The 24710-nt window shown below is 40.4% G+C and overlaps 1 protein-coding gene across 2 annotated transcripts in view; it reads right to left on the bottom strand.

The window, feature by feature from the left end:
- ERBB4 (erb-b2 receptor tyrosine kinase 4) overlaps positions 1 to 24710 on the bottom strand; it is a 982414-nt gene that overhangs the window by 223049 nt on the left and 734655 nt on the right. For both annotated transcript variants that reach the window (XM_089478015.1, XM_089478014.1), the window contains exons 9-12: positions 20142 to 20268; positions 15314 to 15387; positions 14135 to 14225; positions 9151 to 9350 (exon numbers count right to left, since the gene is read on the bottom strand). In XM_089478015.1, coding sequence (XP_089334141.1) covers positions 9151 to 9350; positions 14135 to 14225; positions 15314 to 15387; positions 20142 to 20268 — 492 coding nt within the window. The remainder of the gene's footprint in view (positions 1 to 9150; positions 9351 to 14134; positions 14226 to 15313; positions 15388 to 20141; positions 20269 to 24710) is intronic.

The following is a 24710-nucleotide window of genomic DNA, read 5'->3' on the forward strand; positions in this document are numbered from 1 at the left end:
AAAAGCTGTTGTTTCAAGGACTGACCTCTTATTACACTGCCAGGCATCAGTAGTGTGTGTGTGGTATGTGTATGGGTGAGAACAGGGGTACAGTGTCTAAACCGGAATTAAGCAGGGAAATGGGCTGGAGAGGTGTGTGCTAGAATTCCAGGCTGGATTCAGACTGGCTTGGGAATGAACCATGTTTCCTCCTGCTTAGGGCTTATTTCTGAGACCATTCAGTGTCAACCATGGATCATCCACCTCTATAGATAAAGGCTTCAATTGAAAGGGACAGATTAATGTTATATATTCCGTCATTAATTACAGGGAAGTTGATGAATGAGAGTAGAACATACTATCATATAGACACATGCTACAAAGCCAACCAGTATAAAGAACAACAGCAGCAATAGCAACTGTCCCCTGGAGAAAGCAAATGTTGTCACCAAATGCAGAATGCAGACAAGTACTCTGTGCCATGACTGGAACTCATCCTTAAAGCAAATATTTCTTTGAATTTTATTGGCTCAACTTGTTGCTGTCGTGCAGCCAGTGAGCAGGCCACATGACAAAGAAACAAGCAAGAAGAAGGGAAAGAAGGCTGTGGAAATGGAGGTCTCAGTTTATAACGTCCTCTTCACAATATGAACAAAATTCATCTGCTGTTTGATTTTCTTGACACTAAAGGGAGAGGAGAAATTCCAACAGTTCCAATGTTACATGATGGGTAGCACACCAGAAAGATTGGTCTTTGCAGCAGCAAGTCCCTGCCTGTTTCCCACTGACTCTCATGTTGTTGCTACGTATGTTGTGCAATGGCACATTGTCTTATATATTTAAAAATGCCTTTTGGTTGAAAAATATTCCCTCTATATTCCTGCTTCCAGAATGAATGGTTCACTGTGTCTCATTAACAAAAATGCTGAATATCTGTCATGCAAGTGTACTGTGCACTTGAGCATATTATTACTTTTATATAGCTGTTCCTTCCCCAAGTTCAGTTCAAGCGACTCTTTTATCATAGTGTTGCAATCTTTGGTGCTGGCACTGCCTTCACCTAATGCCTCTTTTGATCTACACAGCATGCCTTGTCTACAGCATGACAGCATTTTTCAAAGGCAATCGTTTTTATTTTCTGGACAACAATGCTCATGGTTGGGGGATGACAGGCCCTGGGGTCTATTCCAAAGTTTGGAAATTTTAAACTGTTTTGGGCTTCCATGGAAAGAGGTAGGTTTTAGGGAGAGCAGGGGGAGTTCTTTTCTGCATGGCCCATCCCTAGTCCTTTCCACTGTAAGCTACCACAAAAACAAGCTCATTTTTCCATACTCAGATTTTGTTTATGAAACAGAGAAGAATAATCTTACAATGCAGATTAAACAGAAGGAGAGAGTTAAGATTTCATTAAAAATAAAGCTATGCCATGAGTAAGTTCGTACACAGACACACACATTTAATTTCAATATTTCCATCTCTAAATGCTGAGGGTCTGAGCCTCAGGAGATCTGGCAAACTTCCTTATGAAGTGTAAACTCCCCCACCCGCCCCTTCACCACATCACCCTCCATTGATTCACCACATTTATATTACAGATATCTATCTAAACACACACACACACACACACAGAGCAGTGTATTGGAAAGGGGCACCATTTCTCTGATTTGATTAATCTCTTAAGGCAGCCCTACTTTCTGATGTTAAACATGGGCCTGAAAACTCCAGTTTCTACTACTCTGCTTCAGAGTGCCCCCCTTTCACTTCTTCTCCCTTACAAAATATCTGGATCTACAATCCAGTCCAAGTGAAATACTGGTATTTGTTGCACCTGTAGCTCTGATGTAGGCAAGGGAAAAACAACATAAAGATAAGATGTGAATAAAAATAGGCCCAATCTTTTATTGGCTTGGTTTGCGATGACATAACACAATAATCCAGTCACTGGGCAGCTCACCTGTGGGTTGTTTATCTATTTACTTGGCCCACCAAAGAACATGCTAGTCCTGTGAACTCTGAGCTCAGCTAGCCCTGTGTTAGGCTGCTGAAAAGAAGCCAATCCCTCAGGTTCCTTGACAGCCCACCTGTAAGCAAGGTGTCCCATGGCTGCTACTACTAGAAATGCTACTGCTAGAAATGGATCTTGCTTAGTACCTTCAATAGTCCACCAAGGAGATGAAACAAAAGAACAAACAAACAAAAGAGAAAAAGTAAGGCAGCCTTTAATCTCTACATATAGTGCGTGAAACTGGAAGGTAAGCAATAGTAAGGAGTGGGGGAAGAGACTGGTTTGCTGTGAGGAAGGTGAAAACTTTGCCATACCAGGCCATAGGATGTCAGGGTAAAAGATTTTTCCTAGCCCCATCATCTATTGGCAAGCTATTGTCCATAGCAACTGAGTGTACTGAAAAGAGGGAGGGAGGACAGTGTAGACAAGAAAAAATCCAGTGTCCACAGCCACACGGTTTCCCTGTTTACAAATCCTCTAGTCTACGCAAACTGGAGTAGAGACTTTGGGATTGTGCAAACAGCCCCAAAGGGACGGTCTCCAGCTGCCCCTTTTTCAGCCAGATCGGGGCCACGGCCACCACACACCATGGCCCCAATCTTGCCTTTCCAGGGTGTCAAAAGGAGCCACAAAAAGTGGCTCCTTTTTGCGCCCTGGAAAGGGCACGATAGCCACCGCTATATGGTGTTTCTTCAACACTGCATCATGTGGATGCAGTGCTGGAGGCGCGCTGTGATGCCATGCACCGTGCAGTGTGTAGCATCACAGCAGTGCGTGGCATCACAGCACCCTAGGGCAGAGCCAAGTCATGCGTTGTATAGATGCTGCACTCCAACTCCACCCTGAAGCTGGCCCAAAGTGCCTGTCTGCATAGGGCCTCAGTCTTCCAAGCTGGTTCATCAAAAGCCAAACCATCAAGAACAATAACCTCCTTGATCCATATAGACTCAAAATCTTTGTCAATTTTGCTAGCTGTATGGCACAGGTACATATGAGATGTTTGGCCTGGTGCTTAAAAATCTTTACAGAGTTCCACGAGGTGACAAGTTCTTCATGGCCAAAAGAAAAAAAAAGAAAAAAAGAAAAAGAAAAAACTTTAGGAGGAACTTTCTGACAGTAACGGCTTTTTGATAGTGGAACACACTCCCTCAAAGTGTGGTGGGGATCTCCTTCCTGGGAGGTCTTTAAACAGAGGCTGGATGGCCATCTGTCAGGGATGCTTTGATTGTGATTTCTTGCATGGCAGGGGATTGGAAGGGATGGCCCTTGTGATCTCTTCCAACTCTACGATTGTATGATTCTATGATTCTATGAGATGTGTTGCTGGAGAAGAGTGTTGAGGATACCATGGACAGCCAAAAAGACAAACAAATGGGTTCTTGAACAGATCAAGACTGAAATACTTGTAGAAAAACCAAGGTGACCAAATTCAGGCTGTCATACTTTGGCAATCTCATGAGAAGGTACGACTCATTGGGAAAGACAATAATGCTATGAACCACTGAGGGTAGTAGACAGAGAAGAAGACAGCAAGTCAGATGGCTAGACTCAATTAGGGAGGTCACAGGCATGAATCTAGCAGTGGAAGGTAGGGGTCTTGGAGGTGTCTCATCCACAGGTCCACAGAATAAAAGACAGAACAAGGAGGTTGTGGAGAGAAAACAAAGGCCTAAATCCAATTGCTAGTCTTAGTGATCTTAGTCTAGCTGAGACTAAGCAATTGGAGTCAGACCCAGGCATAATGTACAGCGCACCAGAGGAATAACTATACTACTAATCAAAATGATTTCTATTAGGTTTAATGAACCCAGGTTCTTGGAGACTTATTGCAATGAATGTAATTAACAATATAACTTAATACAAGTTTTGCATTATTTGGAGAAATCCTAACTCTGTTCTGCCATGTTTTCTAAAGCTAAAGTTCCTAATGGGCCATTTGGAAAGTTTGACAAGGAAATTAAACTGCTCTTCCCAACAAAGACAAAGAGAAATCCCACTCTCTATATAAGATATAAACCTCTGAGTAATCTTTCATTAAAAACCTTGGCTTGTCAGTTCCTTTTATTAAAGGAAAGTTCCACAACAATATTACTCAGTTAATTAAACAAGCAGGAATAAAATCAATTAGGCCTCAAAGATTTATAAACTTAATTGACTAAAGGTGTTTATGAAGAAGCTGTGGCTTTCTAAAACAGAGCTGGTGAAGCACGACAAAGCACTTAGCTATTGTTTAATGCTTCCCTTTTTCACACTAGCCTATTATTCCCATTTAAGTTGCAATGTTTTCTGACCCACTGCTTATTTTGCCCAGGGTTAGAATTATCTCTTTCATTTGACAAAAATGAGCCACTCAGAGACTATTTACAAGCCAAGGGAGAGTTGTTGAATTTTTTTTTTTTTGGTGAGACACAGTAATCCCAAGTTTTCTATGTGCCTTTAAAGCAAGTTTTCAAATGTTCTCAGTAATAAAAGCTGGTTTTAGCCTTTGGCCAAGTGTTCTAACATTAAGTGAGTCTCCCCAGACTAAAGGCCCAAATAAAGCTGCTTTGGGTCACTTTGGAGATATGCTGTTTAAATGACACACACATCTTAAGAGGCCAGAAGCTGCACCAAAGTGGTGCTCCAGTCCTTCGGATTGGAGTGTGGCTTTGGCGTGGCTTCTGGCCTCTTTGGACACATGCATCATTTAAACAGCATAACCCCAAAGTGACCTGAAGCAGCTTTATTTTGGCCTGTCTGTTTGGGCCCTAAGGCCCGTTACAGACAGGCACGAAAGTACGCGCAGAGCGCGTACTAGGGTTAGGGAGGTGTGGTGCTTCTGCACCTCCCTAACCCTAATACGCGCTCTGTGCGTAAAAAATGACGGCGGCCATTTCAGACGGCCACCGCCATTTTTACGTAGCGGATGCTGTGCTTCCGCATGTGTCACGGCGGTTATGATGCTGTGAGTGTGCCAGCAGCGCTTCGCAGTGTCATAGCCGCGCCATGAGAAGGAGCTCCATTTTGGAGCCCCTTTTTTGCTGCGCGAGGGAGTCATGCGGGTTGCACGCAGTGGCTCCCTCGAGCAGCAAAGAGCAATGCCGGCAGACCGCCGTATTTCAGCGGTCTGTAAAGAGCCTAAGTCTTGCCTGACAATTCTGAGATTTCTGTGATGTGCCACAGTGTTGACACCAAATTCATAATAAATGGCACCCATGTTGGCACCACATTGATACTAAATGGTAGTCATGATGAAACTGTTCTGTTGATTAAATGTTCTTACAACAACAGAGATAATAGTTTGTGATATTACACACTGAGCCTGCCAAATCAGTGGCCTAGCCATCCATGGATTAGAGCTCCTGGGGATTGTCCCACACCATACTAGCCAATGGCACTACATGCATGTGGGCATGCTGACGTGGGTTCATGAATGTAGCCACTGATTGACTAATATGGGCTTAAGCTCCCATGTTTTTTTCCCCCCATGGGCTGGGAGAGGGGAACCGAACCCCTGTGGTTGGGAAGGGCTCACTGTATTCTTTACTCAGAAAGTCTCACTGTAGAAAATAAAGCACAATGAGATGTTACTGACAGAACAATCTTGATGAGAATGTTTTCTGCACAGCTCCTGGTAACTTCTGTCCAACTGTTCTACCTTGAAATGTATTACCGTATAACATTTCAGTTGTCTGCTGCTTTTCACGTCTATGCTATCACTGGCAACAGTGAAGCATCTTTCAGTGGTGAAACATGCAGTATCCATGGATAAAGTTTCTGATTTGGTCCCTGGCATTTTCCATTACAGTAGAACTGAATGAAAATTACATACTAAAATTACAGTGTGCCTGCGTCATACGCGGCTTTCAGCATACGCTGGAAGCCGCACCGGAAGGAAGGGATCCATGCATGGAAGAAAACAAAGGCATGTGCTCCCATGGTGTGCACCCTGTGCGCCACTGCCACATTGCAGCAGGCACAAGCCCCATTCATTTGAATAGGGTTTGAGCATCTGCATTTTTTCCCTTACGCGGGGTGGGTGGGTGGGTGTCTGGAACGGATCCCCCGCATAAGGGAAGGGATGACTGTATTGTGCTTTTTGTGGGCACTGAAACTGGGAACAGTGGTGTCACTGAGATTAGTGTCACCCAGTGTGTGTGTGGGGGGGAGGCAAAGTGCCTTGCCCTCCCCCCATCATCTGGTTACCTAGAATGCTGATGAAGGTGGCAGTGGTGCGGCCTCTGGAGGGTTCATTCAGAGTGCAGTGTTACAGCTGTCTGAGCAGCCATGCCAGATCCTGAAGGCAGCTCCCCCACCCCACAAAGGCCTTTGGAGTCTGCTCCAACTGCTTGAGAGTCTGCTACTGAGGGTAATGGTGCTATGGCCTCGAAGGGCCCATTTAGGGCAAACAGAAAAGGGAGGTGATGCCCTTTCTCACTCACCTGGTAGCTGTGCTAGACCCTCCTGGTATACTGCCCCACGTATGGGACCAAATGGCCAGCCAGGTTGGGGTTTGGAGCACCTGATAAATGGATGTCCCACTCCTATTTTAATGTCTTCTTCAAAGTACTGCTAACCAAAATTAAAAACAATTCCTAAGCATTTATCTTTTGTAATCCCAGATCAGTTGTGGTTTTAAACCAAATTTTGCTAAGCTTTGATAATAGTTTTTTCCCCAGTTTTTAATTGCTAAGATACCGATGTTTATAAATTTGTTTGCTGTGCTGTGTTGACTTTCTTGACAGCTATTGTGATGTAGTGGTTTCAGTGATGGACTATGACTTTGGGGACCAGGGTTCAAATTCTCCCTTGGACATGGATATCCATTGGGTGACTTTGGGAAGCTCATCTTCTCTCAGCCTCAGATGGAGGCAAAGGCAAAACTCCTTCTGAATAAAGCTTGCCAAGAAAATTCTATTATAGGTTCACTTTAGGGCAACCATAACAATGTGAAACAACTTGAAGGCAGAAAACAACAACAACAACGTCTTCCCCCTTTTTCTTAAAAAAACAAACCACTTCCAACACAATCTGAAGGTCAGAAAATATATTGGTTTGATCAGAACCTTTCATCCTGAAATGCTGTTTCCAAGCATGTGTGTTAATTAAGGCCTAGATATACTTGTCAGGTCCATGAATGATACTAGTCCTGGATATTTTTTTAATGTAAGAACTGAAATGTTTGGATGTCAGTTAGAGTTTAATAGTTTTAAACAGTTTTGTAGGCAAATGCAATTCAATTATCAGTGTAATTGCATTAGAGGAATGACTGTGCCAGTTCTTTTTTCTGCATTCATGCCCTTCTTTTTTCCAGGCTCTTCAACTACAGATGCTTCTTTGAAATCACTGACAATAATATAAAAATGAATCTTCATCAAGCCACATTTTTCACTTTGATGTTTTTAATACAGGCTTGTAGTAAATGCCATTTGAAAGAAACCATACTAACAGAACACATGTGGCTCTTTTATTTAAAAATAATTAATAGCTATATCTCAGAGCTTGGTTAAGTTTTATCACAACACCCAGAATCTCCCAGATGGGAGTTATATTTTGTAAAGGTAACTTTCCAAGCACTGATATTTCTCCATCTTTAGTGAAAGGCTCTTGAAGGCTCAATGAATGTGCTTCAACAAAGAGTCACCCAGTAGCCCAAGAAGAACTGCAAAGATAAGGTGCCTTAATATATCATAAGATGTCACAACACTTGGAATTATATTTCAGTACTCCCTTCTGTCTGTACCCATATTGTCTAGTCCAATGACTTAGGCAGCAGTTACTTTAGCAAGTGAGGCTGAGGTGCAGAGGGGCAGTTCAGAGGTTAAAGGAAAAAACAATAACATTTAGACAGAGAGTCAGGGTGCAGCTACACTGCAGAACTGATGTAATTTGACACCACTTTGACTGCTATGGCTCAGTGCTATGGGAATATGGAAGTTTTCATTCTGTGAGATATTTCGCCTTCTGTATCAGAGAGCTCTGGTGGCACAACAAACTACACATTCCAGGATTCCTTAGGATGGAGCCATGAAAGTTAAAACAGTGTCGAACTGCATTATATTTGCAGCATGGCAAGAGCCTCAGTGGCAACAATAAGGCAGTTAGGCTGGTTACAGACCGGCATTTGGGACGTCCGCAGGACGTCCCATTTTAAAAAAGGGGCGTCTCTTCTAGACGCCCCTGGCTCTAATACGGACTCTGTCCGTACAATATGGCGCCATCCGTTCCACACGGCCGGCGCCATCTTTACGTATCGGACGCTGTGCGTCCAAATGTGTCACGGTGCTAATGATGTCGCGAGTGTGCCAGCAGCGCCTCGCAACGTCATTAGGGCGCCGCAGAAAGAAGCTCCATTTTGGAGCTTCTTTTTTGCTCCGCAAGGGAGCCGCGCGGTGTGGCTGCGACGGCTCCCTTACGGAGCAAACGGTGGCGGCGGCAGACCGCCTCAAAGTGGCAGTCTATAACCCGCCATAGATAGTCAGGAAGAAACTGGCAACCCATTGTATTGCTGCCTCCTCCCTCCATGCCTCATTTTATAAGCATAGCAAGTCCATTTGCAAAGCTGTGAAACTCTCAACTGATCCTCACCTATCATTGCTCATTAGAAAATGTATGCTTTAATTTAAGAAAAGCTAGTAATGATGAATACATCCAAATTCAAAATGCTATTAAGCTAAAATATGAATAATCCCTTCACTCTCAGCCCTATTGTGACTTTCAAACATCTAATCCAATAGCAGCCAGAGGATCTCAGACCAGGCTTGGTGCTAGTGCCGGGCACACACAGAAATCTGTTAAGGAATAACCCGCTATGGCTCATATCTACCTTGCTGATTCCACACACCCTCCAGCATTGCTCTCATTGCTTGCCACTACTTGGAGTCCTGGCATAGAAAGTGCTGCACCCAGACACTACTTAGTCACCCCTCCCTGTGAATGAGCTTATGTAGTGCAGTGTCAACATTGTTCACATTGCAGTGTGGGAGATAAAGCAGAGCGGCATAGATGTGAGTGACCACTTGGCTCCCCTCCCAACAGAGCCATCAGCACATCAGGATAGCCCCTCTAGGGAAAACAATGACTGACAGCTGCAGTACTGATAACAGAACAATCCCCTGAATACAATATCAGTTCTTGCCAGTGCTTTCACTTGCAGAGCGCATAATGATACAATAATTCATACTTACTGCAATTTTCTGCTTTCTTATTTCTGTGGATCACAGTCTTTTGGTTGGTAGTGCTGAAGAGGCTGGTCCAGTTGATGGTGTGATAGTAGCACAAGTTACTATTGTCGGTGATGTAGACATTGCCAGCACTGATATGTTTCAGGGACTGAAACTGTAGGGATTTAATTCCATGCTGCTTGAGAATAAGCAGAGACAGGCCACTGAAAGGAGAAACAAAAAAGGAATCATAAACAGGGAAATCGCCATATATGTGTGTGTCTGTATTATGGAGGCTTCCTTGTTGCTTAGTGACAACATTTACTTAGAAGTTGAGAACCTGAAAGTGAAAAGGTGGAAAATTAATCTAATTTGACCCCTACCTTTTCATTTGTGTCTGTGTGATCAATCATCTCATCCTGCTGTGTGTGTACCTACTTAGTTTGTTTTGCATAAAGACAAGAGCTATTCACAGATAAAGAGAAAATACATAAAACAAGATGGGAGGAAGAAACCCACTTGGTGCCTCACTTGGGGGTTTGGAGAGTTCTCACCTGACTATCCCACTAATCCAAGACAACCTGTTTCTCCCAAAATCTTGGCAATGTTCACATTCTTGGTGATTTGCCATCTTTCCACAGACATACAGCTGAAGGGGCTTTTTCAGTCATGGCATTCAGAATTTATAATTCACTGTCCCCAGGAAGAAGCTTATTTTGATAATATTTGGCCTGGATGTTGACTTTCTTATGTGCTTTTTAAATCATACCTTTGCAGTTGTTTTTCTGCTTGTACAGTGTTACTTGATCATTTTTACTGATTGCTATTACATACAAAAAGCGGGATAGAAATAAAAGATTTATTTTATTATTTATTATATTTTTGCATATGTATTTTTTTAGTGTGTGCTTTGAACTTTGAGTGTGTAAAGTGCAGTGTATGTCCCCATCCACATTGTTACATCCCAAACTGTATGCAATTGAAGATTGACCCAGGTGGATTATAGGGATGTAATTCTTTGCTAATTTAGTTCTGAATGGAAGCAATTAGTAATTTTAGTAATTTTCTTCCAGCTGCAAGATAGTCTTCTAAAACTGTTTAGTTTCCAAAGACCCTTTACAGTTCAGGACTCATTCTGTCCAAATTGGTGCATAGCATAGCATAGCATAGCATAGCATAGCATAGCATAGCATAGCATAGCATAGCATAGCATATATATATATATATATATATATATATATATGCATATTCTGTGCAGTAAACAGTATTATCTGCACAGAAAATGCTGTTTCCTATGCAAAAATAGCATGTGCCAACTTTGCACAGAGTAAGACCTGAACCCGGCACATTCTCCTCAGCCCAATATTCCTTTTGTTATTGTTGTTTGACATTTTTTCAAATATTTTCAAATATTCTTTGGATCTAATCCCTGCTGGGTTGCTATATAAACATATATGTTGCATTAAAAAGTCATGGCTATGTGCAAATGCCTACTTGGAAGTTCTGGTGTGTCTAGGATGGGGTAGGAAAACAGGACCTCTTTCCTTAACTATGGAAAAATCAGGATGAACAAATCCTACTTGTTTCAAGAATTGTAACTCAGATGATGATGATGATAGTAATAATAATAATATGGTTTATTTAAATTTCCCACCTCTCCCTCCGGATTGAGGTGGGATTACAACATAGATAAAATTACAAAATACAATAAAAATACAATAAAAAAGAGATGCAGTTGTTGTATCTGAACTAGATTTCTTGAGGGAAGCAGGGATTTGTTGCACCCATTTTCCGAGTTCTCTCTCTCAAATGAGATTAATTTAGTACCACTGCTTTCAGTAAAAGAAGAAAAAATAATGGAAAAATACCCAAAGCAATAGTGAAACAAACTATCATCTGGAGAGGAAATGAAGTCTTGCTTGATATATGAGGGCTTTATCCCACTGGAACTGCATTCAAACTGTTTACATTAAAATAGAAATAAAATTATTAATTCCAAGGAGATTTCCTACCCCTTTGCTTGTGATTATTTTTCTTTTCTTTTCTTGGCAGACAGTCATTTCTCAACATCAAGCAAAACTTCCTGACTGTGTGAAGTGGAGATAACTTTGCATAGTATTCCAGAGTCGAAAGTTGGTGAAACTGAAGACTAGTTTATGGGGAGGGGAATAAAATAATGCTCTGCAGATTTATTTGATATCTTTTTAAAAAGACAATAATTATTTCCCAGCTGTTCTCATTGAAAACCAATACCATAAAAGCCAGCACAAGATTGTAATTCAAATCTCAAGGTTTTGTTGTTATTTATAATCTGTTTGGTCCATTGTTTACAACACCGGCAGAATCTTTTGACTGATTAACTACTTCTGTTCCATGGGCCATGGCATATATTACGCTGATCTATCACTTCACACTCCTTCTGTTTCGTGATTTCCTCCCCCTATAGCAACTCTTCCTGCACATCAGTTCTCCCTTCCAAACTTTTCTTAATGAAATATATTAGCTATTACAAGACTCATCTTCTATAATGCCAGTACAAACCGCTGAACAATCTACAATCTACTTTGCACTATTACATTCGTTTACTTTTTCTTTCTGAAACCGCCAAATCAGTCAATACCAGAGCAACAAAGGCAATGACTAACAACAAATAAACTGCAGTACTGACAGATCTTCGCTCATTATGAAACTGGAGTACAAAATAATAAATTACAGAGTTGGTATACATTATGACTGACAAGATTCAAAGCAGTGGGTTGCATCCAGCATTGCCTTTCATCTGGTGCAAAACTTCATGTCACAGTGTTGCAGAACTATACTGCTTTAGAGTACAATCTTGTAAATGGTCTCACCACTATCATAGACTTGCTCAGTGGAGACAAGTGAGGGAAACCATTTGGTGGTTGTTTCCAGGTTTCAAAACTCTCCCTCTAAAACTCTTCTCTGGATGAATCTACGTGAGGGCTGTATTCTTTAGCACCATTTTATAGCATAGCATATACTGTCTACATAAGAGCTGCATCCTAGCACTATTTCATAGCATCCTTGCCCAGTTTGACCCCTTTAGCACACACTCTTTTTAAAATCCAAACTGAAATCATTTTGGAAAGCCACACAGAACCCCACTGCATAGCCACATTGGTGCAGGGGTGTTTTTATTATGTACACATGTTCACCCCATTGGTTTATGTCCTACCAAATGATCACAGCAGTTGCACTTTTTTTATTCCCATCATGCATGCACACATTCAAACATTTGCTTAATCAAATAACCTTTTTCTATGTTCACTGTCATTCTGATTGTCATTCTGTGCTTGTACAAAGTGAAACCAGAAGAGCAAGGGAGGTGAAATGCCAACCTGCAAATGTGTGCAACAGTATGTATGCTACGGTTGGCATATAAACACAATTTTTTTTAAGTGACACCACCTTTTCTGGATGTTGATACAAAGAAAGAGTATCCTTGAGTGGCAGGAACCATCAGGTATCTTTGGTGACCACCTGACCTAACTGACCACTCACCAGCCTGGCACCACCCTCTCCCTACCCACCTCACCTCAATTTCACTGCAATCTTAATCTGGGGGTCAAACAATACATTTTTAAAAACCCAGTTCTTCCTCAAAATAGCAGAATAAAATGGAGGATTTTAAAAATCACCTTAAAGCCTTCAAGCACTGAAAAAAATTGTTTCCACATTTAAATGAAAAGAACATCATATGTTCCAGCAGGGCTGGGACAAAATTAAGGACACATTGTTTAGTCTGTGTGGATTCAGATTCTGTTGTCCTTCTGCCAGTAGGCAAGGACATTTCTTTTATTTAGACTGGTCTTCAACTATTGAGTTGTTACAAAAGTGTCTCCTAAGGGGCATTTTTGTTGAGTTTTATACCCATTATTATGTCTTAAATGCCTTTAAACTGTTTTAAATAAATGTTTTTAATCGGAAAGCTGGTTGTTTTCTAACTTTCTTATTATAATCATTGTTTTAATTGTATTTTATTTTAATTTATTTTGCGAGTTGCCTTGCATCCCATATTGGGAAGAAGGTAGGACATACATTAATATCCTGCATAAACTTTCCCTTAAGGGAAAGAGCAACCCCATGTAAACTAGGCAGCCTTCCTAATCTCCAGATTTCAGAACTTTTCACACACAGAGGTTTTGTTTTGCCAGGTTTCAAAGCCAATGTACTGGCCCATATCCTGCCCCTTACTGCTTTTCAGGAACTGATCCAGAGGCCCTGTCACACTATATAGTTATAGTGCTATGATTCCACTTAAAACACTATAGCTACATGCTACAGAATCCTGGAATTTGAGGTATAAGGAGAGGCATTGAGAATCCTGAGCCAGGGAACTTCTTTGGTGCCTCTGACCAAACTACAACTCCAATTCCATAGGATGCAATCATGGCAGTTAAAGTAGAATCATAGTAATATAATTGTATATAATATAATACTGTGCAAGTTCCAGGACTTGCACAAATTAGAAGCTAGGTCAGAACTTTAGTGGAACCATGGGCTTAATTTGTAAAGGTCTTGGAGAAGTAAGCTTTGGGTTCACCATTAGACTTAACCCTCCACTCCAACACTTTTTTGTATGCTTCAGCAGTTCCATTACTTGTGTGTTAGTAGGAAAGGGCAATCTTCAGCCTTATGGTTTAAATATGACATCAAAATAAAAATATCAGCATCAGTAACCAAACAATAACTAGGACAGTCAAACATTTTAACAAATGAGAGTAGTGATAGCACCACCAATGGAACAGATAAAGGATACTGCATGAAGGAAATATTTCCATGTATGCATTTCTATTTGTGTAGCTGTGTGAGGACAGAGGAACAATCTACATCCTAGCCTGGGCAACATGAGGTCCAATGACCAGTTCTGTGACCACATTTTTAAATAAATAAACAAACACAACACACTTTTAGTAAAATTATAATTTCTGAATGTTATTTCTGAAAAGTAAGGAAAAGCTGACACAATTAAAAATGTGTATCCCACCTGTACAATGCTCTTCCACCTATAGTCACCAGGTTAGAAAACACACTGAAATCTGTCATGTTTTCAGGCCATGACTGTATATTCAGGAACCCTAAAGAGGATGAAAGCAGAGATGTTAGAGAATAGCTACCCTGCAGTTAGTGCAGGAGATATGCAATATCTGTCAAGCTGAGGAATCTTCAGCAAAATGAACATTTGTGCTATATTTTATGGTGTTTCTTCACAGAGGAACATGTGAAAGCAGAAGACTTTGGAGGCATGGTCATAAAATGCTTTGGGCAGCTTAAGAGCTAATATAAGGTTTGCCTTGAAAATCACAGTATGAAGAATATGATCTGTGCTAGTTGGTTAAACATTCATTTAACATTTTTGGACTACAATGTCCAGAAATCCCCAGCTGCCATGACCACTGGCCATGTTAGGAGATATACCCCAAAATGTACTTTTCCAAACTCTGATTCATTCAATAACCTCTCAAATTCACCCCAATAAAATGTTGGCATGTGTAGGAAAAGCAGAGAACAGTTTCTTGGAACTTCTGATTGAACATCAGCCTCCAGCTACACTATATATAGATTTCATATGAACTCCTTAGTAACCCCAAGATACAAGGAACTAGTATGCACTTTTTCATACATACTGGAAGATCTTGTCTTAACTCTCTCTCTCTCTCTCTCTCTCTCTATATATATATATATATATATATATATTCCATCATTTACAAATGACAGTTAAAGTGCTGGTGTCAAAGTACTCTGATTGTGTAATATGAAATATATTCTTGTCTGTCTGTCAAAATAACTGTCAAATAACTCCCTACACTTGGATAAATCTATACATCTGTAGTAAGATTTCAAAATAACCAGAGTCTTAGAAATGTAGGGGGATCTTTGCAAGTAAGAGAGTTACTACTGCTGTTATTACTACTATTTCATATTTATATAATGATGTAAAATCACTGCAACAACAACTTTTTAAACTTTATAAAGCAATAGCCCTATATTTAAGTGTGTGTGTTGAAGGAATGCGGGGTTAAAGCTGTATAAGTTCACCCTGGTGAATTCATTGCTGAGATGTTATTTCAACGAGGAAAATTTTGCTCATGCTCTTCTGCCACAACATCACATGACCCTCTTATGCATGCAGTAAAAGAATGCAAAATACAACGTCAAGAGCTACCTGTTATCTCTCGCACTGTTTGGAAGACATTTAAATTCTGTGGGTCGATTGCTTCAATAGTGTGATAGGGGTCCCTAGAAGAGAATAATGACATATTTGAAAAGCAATGCATATTGAAGAATTTGCACCAAATCTTGTAAGTGGAAAAGCAGTTTTCACTTTCCTAGCTAGCTCAGGAAAGTACTACTACAGTGTAGAGGCAAGGAACTTTCAACTCTTTTCCAGCTGATTTCACAAAGGAAAAAAAAAGTATTTTGGCCATCTGGGACAAAGATTTCTGCTGCTGAAGTTGAGCCAGTTCCTCCAGAACTGGGAATTAATTATTTGTACTTAAATATTTGATTCCAATACAGGCTTCCTCCACCTTTTGATGCCCTGCTTTCTGATGATTCACTCTTTCAACACTTCCAAGTTCCATTATTTCAACATTATTTCTCCTCTCTTTTGTCAGTTTTTATTGCCTACAACGGTGGCTTGGGACCCATTTTTGTGTGTGTATGTATATATAGTGTGTTAATTTCTCTTTTGCACATATTCAAAAGTGATATATAGTGTGTTATTTATGTTTTCAGGGGCCAAAATACATTTGCATGCTGAAAACAACCTGGGTTCCACTGTTCAACCAATTCCACTTTCTGACTGTCTTCTGGTCCCTAACTTGTCAAGGGCTTCCTATGCTGAAAATATCAGAACATTACATTATGACTGTAATGTAACAAGCGATAACATCACTCCTTTGGCTGTAACTTTTATTTACTTACTTGGTCTTACTAAATTATGAAGGAAGAATATTGCAGAGTTCAGGTGCTGCTACGTGTTCTATCTCATGTGTATAAGGCAAGAACTTGGAAGAAGAGCATGTTTTATACCAAAGATATAATTAGAGGCATAACTAAAACCCTTGGTAGGAATTTAGTGTTTTAATTTAAAAGAAATTTTATTTTAGTTACATTTGAGAATTATAAAACTAAAAAACGACTTTTCAGATAATGCAACTATAACAGTAACTACTTGCCCAGACATTTAAACTGAAGCTATTTTACTGTTACATAGCTTCTTTGTAGTTTTCAAACTTCTGTAGAGGTGGATGAAAGCAAATATTATTCATGGAAGGAACAACGGGTTTACTTTAGCCAGTAGCATGGAAGCAAAGGGAGGGATGGGTAAGATAGATCTCCCTCTCTTCTACACTCACACACCACTCATTATTACTGAAGCAGCAAGGAACATGCAGATGGGTTGGGAGGGGAGAGGATATGGGATTTGAACAGTGCAGAAGGGAAAGAAAGATTTTGGAAAGCAAATGGTAAGAAGCCAATTTCTTCTCCATCTCACATTGAAATATATTGCAATGTCATCATAATGCCTGCTTCATATTTCACTGGCATTTCTTCATGAAAGACCAACCTCAACCTAATGAATGCTGCTATTACCAGAGCTGGTATTTAGTACTATTGCTGCCAGTATGTTTTATCTCTTAGATTTATAAAGCAATGCAAAAAACAAAACAAAACCCCCCACCTTTATTCAGAAAGCCAGATACTTTTACTAGTTATAAAATTTTCCCACATTTTTGAGTCTGCAAAATTATTTTCCTTGAGTCATGTGTTTCTTCATATTATTTGGGATCAGACTACATTTGTTACCTATTTCTGCTTAGGTAAAATTTTGTCATTTGGTGGTGAGTATCTTCAGTATCCATTGCAAACAGTTTGTTCTTGTCATTGCTGCTTAGTGTAAATTTTTGTAATCTCTGACTTTTTGGTTAAGTTATATATAAGACCAAGTTATATTCAAGATATCAATTTTTAAAAAATCATCATTTGGTGGTGAGTATCTTCATTATCCATTGCAAATAGTCTGTTCTTCTCATTGGTGCTATATATATTTGCACTTAAATGTATATGCTTAAAGATGTATTAAGCTAATGCACCTGTTTAAATAAACCACATGAGCAGACACTCATATGTGCATAGATTACTAGTTCACAATTAAACAAAGACAGTATCACAGATACATGACAATTGTTTTTATATAATCTGCATAATGTATATGTAAGAAAGATGTAAAAAGAAAACGGTAGACTATGTGCACAGCAGTCCTGACAAAAGTGAGACGTCACTAAGCATGGATCCTGGAATGGAGATAGGTTGTGAGGGATACTAGCCACAACCAAGAGTAGGCTTGGGAGGCTGAGCCCCCTAAAATGATCAGCCAAAATTAGACCACAAAATCTCCTAGGATTTTATCACACCAGCCTGCTATCCCATCACAACTACACTGGTTTATGAATGGAACCATGTCAGTTTCTTAACACATGTTTTTCCACAATAGTGCTTTGGTGATCCATGGCCACATGATTTGTTTTCCTCACTGCCAAATGACACCTTCTAGGAGGAAAGATGGGAATCAGTGATTGCATCTGTGAACTGCCACCCAAAGCCAGCTGCTGTGTGAACATGCACAAAGCAGCCCGATTCAGTAAGGTGTTGGAAGCCACGATCACTGCTTCTCCTCCCTTCCAAAGTGTGGGGCTGCTGTGTGCCCATTCACACAGCAGCCTGACAATTTGGGAATGAAGGGACAAGCAATCATAGATTCCAACCATCTCCCAAAACCAGCTGTTGGGTGAATGTGCAAACAGCAGCTGGGTTTGGGAAGGTGTTGACAGCAGTGATTGCTGCAAGGCGGAAAGAGGGGGAATCATGCTCACTGACACTAGCTAAATAAATATACTTCTCCTATAGCTTTTTTAAGAGGGCAAAAATATTTATTGGGCAAAAATATTAATACAGAGAAGAGGGTGAAGGACACACTGGGAGCCTTCCAGTGGGTTCATTAGATGTCAAGAACAAATGTAGGAGACTGTACTAACTGGGCAAGCTATCTTAGAGAAAGCTTAAAGGATTTAGCAACACAGAAGTCAACTAGGGAGTCATTTCCAAGTTTTACAGTGAAGTTTGAAAGAGGGAAATGGAGTAGTCATAAAAAGGTCAAAGGATTAACCAAATACTAAACAATTAATTCTTGAGCCTTAACCCTCCCCCATCATGGTTTTTAATCTGTTTGCTACAAATTTCATACAGGATTTTAATTTTTAATTTCATTTTTTGCTCAGTGGGTGGCTGCTGAGAAATGAGTCCAAACCAAAGGGAGGAGGGAACTGTTTCAAAGCAAGGCATGGAAAATCCAATACACACATTTCTCCAGTAAAAGCACGTTATGATATATAGCAGTACCAATTGTGGTTTGGCAATTGGCAAACTCTGATTTCAAGCCAGCCAGTGAACCAAAACTAGCAACCTGAAGTTGGAAAAGCTTTCTGCTTTTCTTTCTTGTCATTTAGTCCTTTTGTGTCACCAATGGCCAAGTGAACATTGGTAAAATGTATCCCAAAAGCATTCTTAATGTGCAACATGGAGAAGAGTGAACACACAGAAGAAGAATGTGGGTTCTTATTATTTTAAATGTGAAATAATAAAATTCATGTTGAATGAAAGCATTTATTCAAATAGCCTAAATTTACATTGTGAACAACAAATACTTATTTCACCCCACCATTGTAAACGTTGGCAAGGCTCAGTCTAATTACATTGTGTGAACTTTCCTTACAGTTTCAAGACTGTAAATATACTTTGTAAGGCGTCATTTTTGTTAAAGGCCAAACAAATGCAATTAGTTTTATGTTGTAACTTGCTTAAAGTAGCTATGAGATCTGGCTTCAAAATGTTACTTTCATATTACTAATGCTAACATTACCATAGTATATTACAGGTTGAGTCTCCCAAGAATCAAAACTTTTTTTTCCTGGGTGGCTGATCTTTGCTTTCTGACAGTTCAGTGTTCTCAAAACATTGTTTCATGCCCAAAATTATTAAAAATATTGTATAAAATTATCTTCAGGTTATGTGTATAAGGGGTACAGTAAACATAAATAAATTTTGTATCTAGATTTGGGTCCCATCTCCAAGAAATCTCATTATGTGTACATATATGCAGATACAGTATTCTGAAATCCAAAATAAACCCCAACTTGATATCCAAAACATCAGGTCCCAAGCATTCTGGACAAGGGAAACTTAACCCAAATCTGACAGGAAGGGTGACTTTGGGCAGTCTCTAGATGACTGGATGAATGACTTCTGCACACCCACTAGGACTTGTTACAATAATTTAGTAAGCTGACTCCATCATGTGCTCTGTTTACCTGCCTCCCAATGTAACTCACTAACTCCTGAAATTAATTTCAGATTTGGCACATGTGCAGTTTGCTATAGCTTTCAACTGGCATCTTTTTCTTCTGCCTAAAAGGTTATTGATGTGCACCAGTACACATGCAAATTGGTTAAAATCAGCAGGAAAAAAATTGCCCTGATGTACTTACACAACTTTATTAGGATTCCTCTGTGCATGATTGTTTAATCGATGCATGCATGTGTACCAGTTTCACTGATGTGTAAGGTGACTGTCTCTCTGCCACTAGTCAATAAACTACCTCACACTAGTAAACAATAAACTACATCCCTCCCACAGAGCACTGCTTCATTCAAAATGGACTCATAAAGCCTCAGAAGTCTTGATCAAAACTTGTAAACCTCTAAATAGGAATGACAAAACCCAAGACAGATAACCTGGACTTCAGCCCAAGTGCTTTTCCTGCTGCCCTTTTCATGTTCTGATAATATAGATGGTTCCTTGCCAGGCCAAGCTACATTAGTTCTCAGGAAACGCACTGGTGGTCTGCTATTACAATTCACCATGGAATGACAGGAAAATTGTGATTGGGTTTCTTACTTAGATGTTTCATGTCATAATTCTTTGCACTCACCCATGAATCCCAGTGACAAGGAAGATCAGGTTCCCATTGATCTTGGTGCAGTTGACAAATTTGTCAATGTTACTGGAGTCTACAGTTTGAGCATACATCAGACTTCCTGTTCCTATGCCATCACATGCTGTAAAAACAAAACATAACCCTTGCATAAATGTGAATTCACAGTGTTATGCCACCGAGTGCAAAAAGGGCCTGGGGTGGTGGGTAATTAATCACAGGAAAACATGTATTTAAGTATTTTTTTTTTTTACTGAAATCATTGAGAATTAGTGATACCTTTTTGAAGATCTATTGTCATACATAGCACAGGTGGGAAAAAGCAACCTGTTGGTTGTATGAGCCTCCCAAAGGCATTTTTGGGAACCCAGGACCCCTAGTACCCCCCCCCCCCAATATATGTTTTCCCCAAAATATTCCAGGGTATCTTGGGACTCATGTTTATTTTTTCCCCATTTTTAAAAAAAGAAATTAAGCTTTGAAGAGTTGGAAGGGATGCAGCCTTCTGGGAGCCAAAACAACTTCCCAATCCCTGCCAGATGCCCAGTCCCTAAATTAAAGAATGTTGTCAATTGCTATAGCTGCAGGTCAAGCCATTCTTTCAGCTGAAAGAAAGAAAAATATACAAGGAAATGGTTGTATGTGTCCTTTTATTGATAGAGATGACAGAAGCAAGTTAGGAAGCAACGTGGAAGCTGGTTAAGAAACCCTTGATAGATAGCCTAAGAAAAGAGAGGTAGGAAGTGGGTGTTTCTGAAGAGAGAGGTCCAAATCACACTGCAAAAATAATCCAAGACCACTTTAACTGCCCTGGCTCAATGCTAGGGAATTCTGGGAACTGTAGTATTGTGTGACAATCAGCCACCTCTGACAGAGAGCTCAGGTGCCACAATAAGGTACAATTCTGAGGATTCCCTAGCATTGAGCCAAGGCAGTTAAAGCAGTCTCAAACTAGATTATTTCCATGCTGTGTTTTGGACCAGAGAGAAAGAAATTAGGAAGTGAAGCTGTCTTCTGGAAACCAAGGAGACAGGCCTCTAAATCCATATGTTTTACTTGACTGGGACATGAACTTCCTTACTGTTTGATCTTTCATTTGAAATGAAAGGGTAATCTTAGAAACTTCCCTTTGAGTCCTTGATGTTTAACCCTTACCTCCCTTAAGCACATGAAAGCTAGCCAGAGTATGCTAGGAAATGTGTATATAAAGTACCCTACAAGGCAGTTATGAGAAATTGAATGAATGCCTCTGCCCTGCAAACATGATTGTGCTTTTCAGGAAAAAAATGGTACTTATGGCAGCAACACTAGAAGCTTGATCTAATATTCTTCAGATGCACTGAAAACAACCATGTGGTAAGAAACAGGAACCCAGACATATAAGTTAGTGAAGGGAAACTCTCCAGCTGTAGCAGGTGTTTTCATAGAACAAGAATGGACCAACTAAAACAGCCTTTAAGAATCTTTACCTAAGGAAACTTACTACAGTTGGCCCTCCGCACTCATGGATTTGATCATTCAAATCCTATTTCCTATTGCTAGGAAAACACACCCAACCAGAAGAGCACTCATACCTCTCTCATCCTCTCCTTGGCTTCCCTGTGACACAGTTGCACATTCATACACCAAGGTGATTTGGGGACTGACTGCTAGTGCCCACAGCTTTGTGAGTTGCTGCTGCTGCTGCCAGGCCTTGAAGAAGTTGTTGCTGTGGCAGCAACTGCGGCAATAATGCCCCACCGCCAAGCCCCTGGTTGAGCTGTGGAGAGTTCATGTTCCCTTTGGTGAGTAGCAGCCGCTGCTGTTGAGCCCTCATGCTGTCCCCTGCCATGATTCCCCTGATGATGCCAGGATCTTCATCAGTCATCTATAGGGAGTCATCCCTTCTCCTTCCTCTCTTCCCATTTTGCTTGTCTTGCTAACTCCTGAGAAGTGCTGGTTACAATGAGAGACTGGAAGGCCCCAGGGAGGAGCAGGTGTGCATCAGAGCAGCACCAAACCTGACCTGCTACTGCTGCTGTTGCTAGCCACCATTGCAATGTCAACTCCATCACAAGTCAGACTCTGAGCTCACTCACTCACTAACCACAAGGGGGCAATGACCACAGGGCCAACTGTAGCCTGAGTCTAAGGTTTTGGGACCTAGTGATATTTGTGGGTTTCCCTCTTTTATTGGTGCCCTGTGCCACTAACACCCACGGATGCAGACGGTCAGCTGTATTTGAATCTGAGTAATGAGAAGCACAATTCCCCCCATCTCACTGTGTATATACACGAGATTGCAAACATCTTGTCCAGATAGATCCTCACCACCAGAATATCATGAGTACCATGGTTGGAAAAAAGCTCCTGCTGAACTGCTGATGGCTAAGCTGAGAGTCTGATCTACATGCTGCATAAGGCCCCCAAGGCCAAGGCTATGGGACCCCAGGGAATTCCCATTCTTAAAAAACCAAATAAACAAAAAAAATTTCTCAAGATGGCCCCCCACATTTGCTTCCTAGTTAGACTATGGCCTCTCCTGGACATAAAATAGCCCTGGGAAAGAGGATGTGGCTAATAAGTAGGAAGGTATAGTCCTTCAAAAGATTACCTGGTGCCTTAACCCCTAGCAGCTGACTACCCGTGATGTGTGACCTTCTCACCAATGTGGCAGGTCTCAAACCAACGTGATCATCCATAGGGAGCTGACATTTTCCAAGTCCCATTGACAATCTAAAGTGGTCCAGATAAGAGATAGGTTGGCTGTATCTCAGCAAGGCCTAGGCTAAAGAACCAGGGCTATAAAATCTTTTAAAGATCTTCTAACTACATATTAGAAATGATCCATACCAGTAAGCATTATGTATCATTCGAATGCATGCTGATATTGGAAGCTCTTTTTACAAATTTAAAGTTCCTATTAAAATCTTTTACATTTCTTTAACCTCCTCAATGCAGTATGGTTTTTCCTTTGTGGCATATTATCTAACCATCAAAGGAATCAATCTTGGCTAAAACAGTAACACTTCTTTTCATGAGAACTAGCACAGCTTAACAGGCTGTAGATTTCTGAATATTAAGAAATGGTTCTATTATTGTTCTATGTATTGAGATATATACTCATCATTTCTCTGAAGATTAAAGGAACTGATATTTTGTTACCACTTTCATTTTAATGTGGCATTTTATGAAGCAGGTAATGAGAGATTGACCAATGCGGGCCAATAGTTCCATAACTTTTAGGATTTCAGTCAATGACAGCTTGCATGTATGTATTAGAGCCATGTGTCATTTTGGTGATATCCTCAGTATATCCAGCATCAGATGTAAAATCTAAGTAAACTATAAAACCAGCTTTCTCACACTGCAGAAATAATCCAGTTTGACCTCACATTAACTACAATGGCTGAATGTTACAGGATTGTGGGAACTGTAGTTTGTTGTGACACTAGAGCTCTCTGACAGAGAAAGCTAAACAGTTCACAAAACTACAATTCCCAGGATTTCATTGCACTGACCTATGGCAGTTAAATTCATCAACCTGGATTATTTCTGCAGTGCAGGTGCAGCCTTGATATGAAAGTCTTGCTATGTTCATTTGAATGAGAATAGAGTTGTCAGCTTTAACAGAATTTTTGGTTGCATATGGAGGGCCTTCTTGGGGACTGGTCCTAGGGTCCCTTTGTAGGGTGGCCACAAAGTCCCCTCCTTGCTACTCATCGTTGGAAGAGAAAGACTTCTCTCTCTCTTTTTAAGTTCAAACAGAGTTTTGAGAACTAAGGACATTTAAAGAAAGGGCTTTTAATAGGGTGCTGTATTGTATAGAATCATCCAAGCCATGGTGTTCCCAATCACTATGTATGGATGTGAGAGCTGGACAGTGAAAAAAGTAGATAAAAAGAAAATTAACTCATTTGAGATGTGGTGCTGGAGAAGAGTGCTGGGGATACCATGGGCAGCCAAAAACACAAACAAATGGCTTCTTGAACAGATCAAGCCTGAAATATCGCTAGAAGCCAAGATGACTACATTGAGATTGTACTTTGGCCATATCATGAGAAGGCATTGGAAAAGACGATGCTGTGAAAGGTTGAGGGTCAAAGAAAGAGAGGAACACTGCACACCAGATGACTAGATTCAATTAGGGAAGTCATGGACATGAGTCTGCAGAACATGAGCAGATCAATGGAAGACAGTCTGGGAGATGTCTCATCCATAGGGTCACCATGAGCTGAGGCTGACTCAATTAACAACAACAACAAATTTTAATTGCATTGTTTAAACTGCTTTTAAAATTATTCTGAATTGTATATCTTAAATTCTTTTCAATGTTACTGACAGTTTATTTTTTAATGTTAACCATGGGCTGGACATGTGGAAATTATCAACCAACTTTAGTGAAGGGTGAGTTGAGCCAGTGTTATTGACAAATCTTTTCAGTGTTACTGACAAGTTTTTTTTTTTTTAATGTTAACCTTTTGTTGTATGCACAAGAACATTGGAGGCAGGGCCCTTTATACAAGTCTGCATCTCTTCTTTGGGCAAGATGGCAGAACAAGCTACAGAAGCCCTTGAAAGGGAATG

This window comes from Sceloporus occidentalis, unplaced genomic scaffold (assembly GCF_023333645.1).
Source record: "Sceloporus occidentalis isolate IW3139 unplaced genomic scaffold, rSceOcc1.0.p SCAF_12, whole genome shotgun sequence".
Classification (NCBI taxonomy): Eukaryota; Metazoa; Chordata; class Lepidosauria; order Squamata; family Phrynosomatidae; genus Sceloporus; species Sceloporus occidentalis.